At 38.9% G+C, this 11,360-nt stretch overlaps 1 protein-coding gene across 1 annotated transcript; it reads right to left on the bottom strand.

The window, feature by feature from the left end:
• Nucleotides 1-256: 256 nt before the first annotated feature.
• LOC129860296 (homeobox protein Dlx3b-like) lies at nt 257-3,103 on the bottom strand. The gene is made up of 3 exons (XM_055930619.1): nt 2,600-3,103; nt 1,628-1,812; nt 257-1,198 (listed from the first exon to the last, which is right to left on the bottom strand). Exons 1-3 carry the CDS (start codon nt 2,940-2,942, stop codon nt 884-886), a joined length of 843 nt encoding a protein of 280 aa, XP_055786594.1. The 5' UTR covers nt 2,943-3,103; the 3' UTR covers nt 257-883.
• Between the last annotated feature and the right edge of the window lie 8,257 nt (nt 3,104-11,360).

The raw sequence follows: 11,360 nt of genomic DNA, 5'->3' as shown, positions 1-11,360 counted from the left end.
CACACAGACCGATGTAACCCTTTCCTGGTGTTGGCCATTTGGTGCAACACTCAGCATTGAAGAAAACAGTTATTCAAATGAAACATTTACGAGATATTATCAACACATCTAAAATACACGTAGAATTAAGCTGCCACGTTAGTTCTATTTGTTTCCTGTCGACTGGACAAGCCAAATACAGAGGAAACAATGCATATATGTGATGAATTAAAAGTGAGTAAAAACGTTGAAAAAAATGGACAAGTGAAAAACAATATTCAATTGATATCTTTATTTGTTTTGACAGAAAGACAATAGAAACATACTAATTGCAACAATAATATAAAAAGGTTTGCAGCACCACAGTGCAGTACTTCCATTCCAAACAAATATGATCTTAGTGGTTCTGATTTCTATTAACACCTATGTACAGCCTTCGACATTTTGTAGGCTACAAATCGATATAAATTATGACCTGAGTTTCTGACGTGCGCACTGCAAACCCATAACCATGATATGGCTCAACTGCACCGTTTTTTTCATGATTGAGTTTTGGATCTTGTTAAAATATGATTTTGCATAGTCATTTACAAAAAGAAAAATAGAAATACAATGGAAGTGATAAATAATTTAAAACCACGCCAGACTTCCTTTAAATAGGCTACAAGTGATTCGACATCTCTTATGTGCTTGTGAATTTGAGACTGAGTTTTGAAATATTCCCATGGTAGGTAGCCTACAGTAAAAATGGTTTACCCAACGTTTCAGGGAAATACCTACTGCGCTCAACATTATCCAAAATAACCAAGGTTTCACCTTTGTCAGGTCTACGTCCAAAACTTTTAGAGCTCTATAAAGTTCCGTTGATTTGAAAGGGCCTCGTACTAAAACTCTATAGTCTTTGTTAATAAGCAGCCCCAACGCTTTGCTGTGGTACTACTGGGTGGTGCACTGCGCCCGGGTGCTGTAGATGCGATCCCTGTTGGTACCAGTGGTTGTTATAATCCTCCAGGTAGGGGGGCGACGAGCTGAGGGGTGGCTGCGGGATTTGGGGCCTGCTGGGCGGGGTAGTGAGAGAGTTATTGTCCCAGACCGTCGGGGATGGCGGGGAGTTGCACGCCATGGAGTCGCTGGCGTTTGGGCTGTGGTCGAGGGGAACCTCTCCGTTCTTGTAGAGCTTCTTGAATTTGGACCTCCGGTTTTGGAACCAAATCTTGACCTGTTAGGGAAAAGATGAACGTTGTTAGTCTAAATGTCATGTCAAAAGAGGAAAATATAATTTTCAACAAAACATCTGCATTTTAAATAGTCAATTAATAATGGGGGCTTACATCAGTAGGCCTCGGTCTAAATATAAAGCTAGGCCTATAGGCCTACATTATAAGGACATCTGGCCAAGAGCACACATTAAAAAAAATGTGTACACAAATGTGGCCAATATTCAAATGCAATATAATAACCAATTATTTTTGACAATACAAACATTTGTCAATGGAAAATAGCCTATAGGCTTCCGATGATTAATTTGGCGAGGTATGCCAGATATGAGACATTTCACTATTTGAGGACAACCTACAGAATTCAAAGCAAGTTGTTATGAGTTAAGGGTGACTGCACTTACAATGTGTGTAATCGTCATGATAGTTACCTGTGTCTGCGTCAGTCCCATTTGAGCAGCAAGTTCGGCTCTCTCGGGGAGGGCGAGGTACTGCGCTTTCTGAAAACGTCTCTGCAACGCTGCTAGTTGGTAGCTGGAGTAAATTGTTCTCGGCTTGCGGATTTTCTTTGGTTTTCCATTCACCATACGAACTTCAGGCTCGGGTTCTTCTTTCACTGTAAAGAAAGAAGCAACAATTGTTTCATTAGTTCTCAGTATCAATTATGAAAAACATTTAAACAATGCCAAAACAATGTAATAATAATAATGATAATAAGTCATCATCATGATAAACTTCCTGTTATTTTGTGTTAATTAATATATCATTACTATAATCTTTATTACATTGTTATAGGCTAGTTGAAGTTGCAATAGCAATGTTTTTATGAGTGGTGCAACGCGCAAATAAATGGGAAAAAGTCTTGATCGTGCTCAACCTGCAATAATATCCTCAATAATCGGTCAGTGTTTTGTATAATAACCCTACATATCTGCCCAGTGATTCGCAGACAGTTGCTATCAGTGCAATTACTAACCATAATCGTTTTACGACTACCTGTTAATAGCGGTCTATTCTTCATCAAACGCCATCAATTAGCAGCATGGTTCCAACTTCCGTATTGTAGTTTTACTAGTAACTTGTAATAAATCCCACCTTTACAAAATACTAATTTAACAATTTAAATGAATGTCTGAAACCCAAATATGACTTTTCACCCGTACAATGTTTTTGCTATCTCTGCTATCTCATTCTATTTCTGTCAGCTGTAATAGTCAACCAGTATAGATTACACCAATGCAAATGCTTCTCAATTGAGCGGGCCTATATAACATAAAACTACCCAAGACACTACCCTAATGTTTTTCCAGAGTATGCATGCGTTCTTCTCTCTCTATTTTACGCATACAACGAAACAGGCAAAATATAACACAGGAATAATTCAAATACGTTAAAGTATTTACCTGAGCTTTGAGGTGAAGCCTGCAGATGATCTCTGTTGTAATGTCCATATTGTCTGTAGGAATTTGTGTAAGGGTATTCAGACTTGGTGGGATAAACTCCTGCACCACCCATTCCATTCAGGTTAAATTGGTGATGGTAGGCATTCATTTGCTGCCCGTAGGTTTGACTCTGGTAATATTCGTGATGGCTGTGAGCCGTCTGTCCGCTGTAGTAGCCCATGTCCGTGACTGAGGACTCCGGGAGAGTCGGAGAGTCCTTGGAGCTCGGGTGGCAACTCATAGATCCGGGGAGATCGGTCAAAATGCTCGCTACCTTCTTCTCATAAGTCTGTCCGCTCATCATGGGTCGCAGCCCTCCAAAGAAAATAAAGTCCACGATAATTCGTAAACACAGGACGTTTGTGCAATAGTGTTCAAAGAAATCGCAGTGAATAGATGTAGTCAGTCGTGCCCTGAACGCTAGTCCTTGGAGAGCAAGTCCTTCTCAAACTCTCCTAGCTGTAGTAACTCGATTGTGGCACCAATCTACACCAGTGAAACGGAATTATAGAGTGCTGGGATGGATGCTGCGTTCTCATTGGCTCCAGTCAATCCCTTTCTATCTCTCCCTCTTGCCCTCAAGGCGAAATGGTGGCGCTCAATAAATCCTACCCTTGGACTAAATTGCCAAAACACACATGTCTTTTGGCGCTTCAGGTTTGTCTTTTCAACCTGGACCCAGGGGTAGATGTAACATAGCAAATGTAAATCCACAACACTCCAATTAGTATGATTTGTTACCTTTCATATGTTAGCTGTGTGGCTAATGTTAGCTAGGGCTTGGGGTTAGGAGTTAGGTTAAAGAGTGAAGGTTAGTGTTAGGTGAAGGATATGCTAACATGCTAAATAGTTGAAAAGCCGCTCAAAAGTAGTAAGTAGTTGCATGCTAAGATGCTAATGAGCTCAAATTCAAAAGTTGTCCGTGATGAGATTTGAACACACAACCTTTTGGATGTCAGATCTTTGAGTTACATGCCCACCCATACTTTTGTTTTTGCCTTAAGGTTGTCATATGTAACCTTACCAAACGTAACATATCATAATAATTTGAATGTCCTGGATTTACGTTGACTATTTTATGTCTAGTCTATGAGACCAGGCTGGTCTTTTAAAGACAATTTAGAGTTATTTAGCTGTTGACAGCATCACTCAAAAGCATATAACTACAAACAAACGTTGCATGGATTCTCTGTGCTTTGTTTGAAAATGGAGCTGAGTACTGACACTCTTACGAAGGCCTACTACTTATCCCACTGTAGCCAGAACGTCTGTCTCATTCCTTGTCCTCATTCTTGAGAAGAGTTAAGGCTACTTATTCAAAGCCGCCAAACTGTGCCCTTAGCCTATTCATTCTAATTCATCAACATTCAGAAGTGTCCTAGGACAGTGAGCTTGGGGTGAAAGAGATCGAAATGATAAGAAAACCATTCCACTGAATGCCTTTGGGGTGAATTATTTTCTCTTGTGTGTGTGTGTGTGTGTGTGTGTGTGTGTGTGTGTGTGTGTGTGTGTGTGTGTGTGTGTGTGTGTGTGTGTGTGTGTGTGTGTGTGTGTGTGTGTGTGTGTGTGTGTGTGTGTGTGTGTGTGTGTGTTTTCCAAAATCTATTTAAAACAAACAAACAAAAACTGTCAGGCCTACTGTAATTGTCATGCTTAATGAAAGGAGTGCTCATTGATTCGGTCTCAAAGTAGGTGTATGAAGTATAACACTACATCCAGGTTCTGTAGAGTTTATTTTTTGGTGATATTGTCATCATCCATGGTCATTATGTGAAGGCTATAGGCTACCCCAAGGTGTTAGTAATTTTGAAAAGCAATTATATTCTATGCCATTTTTTTTTTATATAACAAAAAACACATAGAGTGCATGTTCACTTCTGCTCTTGCACGTTATATAAGAGTGAAAGGTATAGAAAAGGTCTTATTTTTTGTTTGTTAATTATTATATATATATATTTTTTTACATAAAGTTACACTGCTCCGTAGTGTTTGGTTTTATGATTGTGGTAAAAGTTGAGGTGCTGACATAAAAACACTTATTTTACCAGACTATAGTGACACCATTCACCTCGATGCATTAATACTCCTTTCGGTGTTACTCACATAAGATATGTAAAAAAAATATATATATGTTACTCAGGCAGTCCAGTCCAAGCCGAACATTTTCCTCGAATGAATTCCTCCAAGTACAGTATTATATTGCATTTTCAGTACAACACATTGAACCACACCAGTTAAAGAATGAGGTTATACTACCCCCTTGTGGTGTATTCGTGGAAGGTTCAGCAGTAGTTGTAAACTGTAGTAACTGGGGAGTAATTCATTCGTTTATAAAGCGACATCTGGGAAACTCGTCACCAGAGAAGTATACATTGTGTAACTTGACTTTGGCTTCGTTAATTCTTGCTCACCATTTACAGAAAAATGTATATGAAATAAAAAAAATGGCATAAAAAAAACTAACTAAAAAAAACACAATACATGGTATGAATAGAATACAGGACACTTAGACACATATACCAGGACATTCTTCTCATGATGGAAAAAGGAATTGTTAAAAATGTATTGTTAAAAGAGATCCCATTATAAACATTCAAATGATAGAGTTATTGTACCGCCTGACAGCAGTAGAGCGACGTTTCTCAGGCGGTTCGTATGGCCAGGATTACACAACAGTTTGTGGCTGTTTCTCAGGCGGTACATACGGCCAGGATTACACAACAGTTTGTGGCTGTTTCTCAGGCGGTTCGTACGGTTAGGATTACACAACAGTTTGTGGCTGTTTCTCAGGCGGTACGTACGGCCAGGATTACACAACAGTTTGTGGCTGTTTCTCAGGCGGTACGTACGGCCAGGATTACACAACAGTTTGTGGCTGTTTCTCAGGAGCCTAGTGGTGCAATCACCTTTTTTTGTAGGGAGCAGGTTGTGCAGTGGGTGTTCAAGAGTGTGTCTGTCCTTCACCAGATGCATTGCAGCCTGCTTTCATCTCGACTTTCGGATGTGTGACTGCAATTTTGCAATAGAATGACACCACATACTTTATTGGGGTGAAGGAAATTAATATATTTGTCCATTATAAGAAGTTAATTAAAAGATAATTACTTCTTAAGTCCTCTTCGTCCCACAGCTTGTGCCCCATGAGAGACCCATCTCTTCCAGCTCAGCCACCTGTCTGTCGCCATGTTGCTTTTGGCCTGCCTTGCTTGCGCTTTCCAATTGGTGTCAATCTGGGCCCAGTTTTTCAAACTTTTCTGACTGGATTTCTGCAATCAGATTGCATTAAGGCCTAGATTCAATCAGTGTTGCAGACGATGAACACTAGAGCGCGATTTAAGTTGAAAGGTTAAGTTCCTGCGTTCGCCGAAACTGCATTCACGGTAATTGCCGCACATGTCGGCTCAATCGTAAATGACCTTCACATTCAAATCAAGCTATAAAACGTGGATCTTCCGCGATACGGATTGAATCTAGCCCTAAATGTTACAACTGGGTATTTATTAACTGAAACATTTGATTCTGATCCTCTGGATAGGGATCGGATTTGGTAATCCACTCTGACCTGTACAGCTTTTTTAATCGCTTTGGTACTTTTTTCACAAGTATAGTGCTGAATTTTCTGAACTCTTAGCACGCAACTCCAAACTGGTAACACTTGCAACACATATATAGTGTTACATTCAATACCTTTCATTGTGAATTCATTTTGTTTGCAAGCATCTTTCACCACACAACCACTGATCCAACATATAAGTTCACTGTGAAATATAATAAGTACTTTGGTTTAAACACAACAAAATTACATCTTCTCAATTGAGTTATTTTAACAAAAAGTTAATCCAATAGCAAAACATGTTTCAAAATGTCCCTTTGACTGTAGTATGTCACAGTATTGTGAATTGCACTGTTTTCACATTAGGCATTACATGTGCATAACCCATTAAAGAGCTAAAGAGTAGAGCATTGTGGTAGTCTAATCTTGAAGTGACAAAAGCACGGATTAGGTTTTTAGCAATGTTACGAAGACAGAAAGAAGCTGCTCTTGAAATATTTTTCATATGTTAGTCAAAAGAGAGATCAGGGTCCAGAGGAACGCCGAGGTCCTTCAGTTTTAATTGAGACGACTGTACAACCGTCGAGATTATTTGTCAGATCAAATAGCAGATATCTTTGTTTTTTGGGACCTAGAACGAGCCTCTCTGTTTTGTCCGAATTTAAAAGTAAACAATTTGCCGACATCCACCTCCTTATGTCTGAAACTCAGACATCCAGGGTAAGTGATTTTGAGGCTTCATCATGTTTCATTGAAGTTGCAATCGAAAGGTTGCAAGATCGAATCCCCAAGCTGACAAGGTAAAAATCTGCAGTTCTGCCCCTTAACAAGGCAGTTGATCCACTGTTCCTAGGCCGTCATTGAAAATAAGAATTTGTTCTTAACTGACTTGCCTAGTTAAATAAAGGTACTTTTTTTTTTAAATGCACAGCTGTGAAAAGTTGACATTGTGTTTCCGAATGACATCCCCAAGAGGAATAATATATAGTGAAAACAATAGTGGTTCTAAAACAGAACCTTGAGGAACACTGAAATGTACCATTTATTTTTCAGAGGACAAACCATCCAGGGTCCAGTAGGCAGCTGGAAGGTTTAGAGGCCATTCTTCTTTTAGTGAATGTCTCGAGAGATACAGGATTAAAAAACTAGACTGTATCCATTGATCCGAGGTCCTGGCAGTTCTGTGCAGACTCAGGACAACTGAGTTTTGGAGAAATATGCATATTCAAAAGAGGAGTCCATAATTTGCTTTCTAATGATCATGATCTTTTCGTCGAAGAAGTTCATGAATTCATCTCTGCTGAAGTGAATGCCATCCTCACGTGGGGAATGGTACCTTTTTGTGCATTCATTTTGTTTGTAGACATCTTTCACCACACAACCACACTGTTTTCACATTAGGCAGTACACTTGCACTACCCATTAGAATTGACTGAACATCAAATTCCCATCCCATGTGTGATCAAATGTGACATCATTGAATTTAAAAAACAACAACATTTATTTAATCTTTATTTAACTAGGCAAGTCAGTTAAGAACAAATTCTTATTTACCATGACGGCCTACACACAAAATGTGCTTAGAGTTTGAAGACATATTTCACAATGTAATCAAATGAAAGAAACATGTTTAGCAGGCATTAGTTCGCATCAAGCCTGTCTTGAGCATTTGGCCATAGGTTCTCATCAAAATCGCAGCAAATATCCTCATTGTTCATACAGCTGGGGAAAAACCTTTCGGCATGGCAAATCCAACTTGACAGTTCTGAATTGAAATCATTGCATGCCTTGTCCTTGGCCTGAAGGAGGGTGGTACGCTCATGGGGATGGCAATTATACACATTTCATCTGTATTGTAATCGTGTATTGTATTTTACAGTATTGCAGTGTACTTATGTATTGTAGAGTTAATCTACGTGGCTCAGTTAATAAGCGCATGGCACTAGCAACACCAGAGTTCTGGGTTTGATTCCCACTGGGGTCACACAATAAAATGTATGGGCTGTTGTCACTTTGGATAAAAGTATCTGCTACATAAATGGCATATATAACAGCATTGTAGTACTGTATTGGCTAATGCAATTTTAGTATAAGCAAAAAGACCCCAGAAACTTCATTTTGTATACATGTTTACTGTATAGGGGATGCATTTCTTTCTTAATGGACTTTCTGGATTATTTGCATATTGTATCGATATTATACTTGTGCACTGTAGTAGCAGTAGAACAATGCATTTCACTGCACCTGCTGCAACATCTGCTAGAGTTGTGAAAATGTACCACATGCTTGTGAAAATGGCACCAAAGTAATAAAAAAAACTGCAAACAGGATTAAATGTTGTTTTTCAATATTTCAGAACTCAATGGAACTGATTACCATAGTTCTGATGCCGCAAGTCAGGATAATCTTGATCCCACTGGAAGGGTGGATTCAGGGGGTTATACTGTATCACTAACCCGAGAAATGTCAATGTAACTAAGATGGGGAGGTTTAAAAAACATTGTGTTATATTGACTGCATTATAGGTATGGGGTCTAAGATAAGAAATAGACTGGATATCACTTATAAGTTATTACATACTTTTATTTGAGAAGTGTCAAATAAAAGTATGTAATAATTTATAAGTGATATTCAGTCTATTTTTTATCTTAGTTTTAATTCATTTAATTCATTCAACAAAGTTTACTCATCTTTGTTCATCTCTGACAGTGTAGACGTAGTAACATGACCTGTCCAGTAGATGGCAAGCTGTAGGCCTATTCAAAGCTCTGAAAATCCAGACTGTGATCTTGATATTGTAATATCTGGATCAGAATGATCCTATCTGATCCTTTATCGAAAACCTGTCTCATAATAATCAGAATCTACAGCACACCAAATAAAGTGAAGGTACCGTAGGCAAAATGCAAAACTGGAGAAACAGGAAAAAGTCTCTGCACACTTCCAGTCACATGCAATGAGATTACAGAACAACACTGTAGTGATATAGACCATCCAACAGGTGGCGTACACGTGACATTATTTTGCTTTACATACCCCTCTCGCATGCACATGCACACACTCACACAATGACGTCAAGGGTCTCAGCTACCCGAGCCATGGCATGTTCACCTGCTATCATCTAGAAGGCGGAGACAGTACAGGTGCATCAAATCTGGGACCGAGAGACTGAAAAACAGCTTCTATTTCCAGGCCATCCGACTGTTAAATAGTCACCACTAGCTGGCCTCGCCCAGTACCCTGCCCTGAACCTTAGTCACTGTTACCAGCCGACTACCACCTGGTACTCAGACTGTTGCCCTATGTACATAGTCATTGAACACTGGTCACTATCACTACTGGTCACTACCAGTGCATCAATCTAATTAACATGATTAAAAATCTGTCAGTTTAAGCTAGAGATATGTTTTTTTGCATAGTCTCAATCCATCTGCACTCAATCCAGGACAGACACTTCAAAACCATATTCCTCATTATTTATTTTTTGCAATTTATGAATGTGATATTTAATCTGTTTCTATGGACTATAGCAGTAAAGGCCAAATTCTATTATTTTATATAATATATATATGTATATATAAATCATTTAATACAGGGGTCCTAAAATTCAAAATCAAATAGCTTAATGACATGACCATCTTAAAACAATTCCATATTTTAGCTTAGTAACCCCCCCCCCCCCCCCCCCACTACTGTTTTACTTACTATATATACAAAAGTTTGTGGACAACCCTTCAAATGAGTGGATTCGGCAATGTCAGCCACACTCGTTGCTGACAGACGTATAAAATCGAGCACACAGCCATGCAATCTCCATAGACAAACATTGGCAGTAGAATGGCCTTACTGAAGAGGTCAGTGACTTTCAATGTGCTGCTAAGTATTCAAAATGTAACGAGTACTTTTTGGGGTCAGGAAAAATGTATGGAGCAAAAAGTACATTATTTTCTTTAGGAATGTACTGGAGTAAAAGTACAAGTTGTCAAAAAATATTCATAGTAAAGTAAAGTACAGACACCCCCCCCCCCAAATACTTAAGTAGTACTTTAAAGTATTTTTACTTAAGTACTTTACACCACCACTGGTGCATAATTTAGAACAACTCCGAGGCCCAGCACCTGCTCTTCCAAATGTGCATGTTTGGCTCTTATGCTGTCTGTAAAACAAGGAAAAACTAAGGTAATACAAGAATGTGCTCAAAAGACATCATGGGAAACAACATGGGAAACAACATTGACAACAGGATTGTATACATGCATGGGTAGTAAAATGAATTAGACCGTAACTTGAGCTAACAGTAATGCATCATTTTTAGTCAGTGCAGATTAAGGTTAAATCTTGTACATTCTTCTGTTCATGCATTTGACTTCTGCCTCTCAGACGTGTCGTTTTGCACACAGCACAACAAAAAATGATTAAAATGTGGAGCTCACCACCATGCTAGAAACGAACCAACCTCGACAATTAAAGGATCTTTTATCTTTTGTCAACGTACTGTATACCAATTACACAATTCTATCACAAGATGGGTGTATTATTCCACACAATAACAGCCATACCGTTGTTTTCCAACCAGCAGTTAAGTTGTGGCATTGCTTCAACAGAAGGTCATACATTAGATGGCGTGTGACGGTAAGTAGCCATGTGCGAACCACCTTGCACGAGCCATAATGGCCCGTAAAGCAGGAGCATGGTATTTACCTCAGCATTCACTAACTTTTGCCATCTTCTCTGATACTATAGGTCCACACTCTCAATAACCCCAAAGAGTGTTCTGCCATTTTGTCAAGCTGCCCTCAGTTCTGAAACAAAATCATTGGGAAAAGTTAATATTATCAAAAGGTGTTGCAAACATTATTCATGAACAGAGTACCTCATGCCACACCATAGAAATACAATTAATAGAACGGAATAGAAGTCTCCATTCAAGTCAATGATGGCATAATGGGTGGACTGTACAGTCCGTTTGTTTGTGTTGTTGGTCTTGGCTAGCTAAATGTTACGGTTGGTAGCTAGCTAGCTAGCACTCACTACCAGCATCGTCATGAAAACGGGCATGAGGGAAGCCCTACAATATTATGTTTTTCTAAGTAATGACAATACTACGGATGTAGTTTTGTAATTGACTAAAACAAGCAAACAAGAAAATTATGTTTGAAAAAAGGTTAA

The sequence above is a fragment of the Salvelinus fontinalis genome, chromosome 8 (genome assembly GCF_029448725.1).
Source record: "Salvelinus fontinalis isolate EN_2023a chromosome 8, ASM2944872v1, whole genome shotgun sequence".
Taxonomy (NCBI): domain Eukaryota; kingdom Metazoa; phylum Chordata; class Actinopteri; order Salmoniformes; family Salmonidae; genus Salvelinus; species Salvelinus fontinalis.
Note: the sequence above shows the minus strand (reverse complement) of the source record. Positions and strands in the feature narration are given on the sequence as shown.

Bases quoted from the DNA above. Each gene is read 5' to 3' on its own strand.
- LOC129860296 (XM_055930619.1), bottom strand. From the start codon at position 2,942: ATGATGAGCGGACAGACTTATGAGAAGAAGGTAGCGAGCATTTTGACC. The intron at 1,813-2,599 runs GTAAATACTTTA...CTTTCTTTACAG, and splicing joins GGCTTCACCTCAAAGCTCAG to TGAAAGAAGAACCCGAGCCT. The intron at 1,199-1,627 runs GTAACTATCATG...TTTCCCTAACAG, and splicing joins TGGGACTGACGCAGACACAG to GTCAAGATTTGGTTCCAAAA.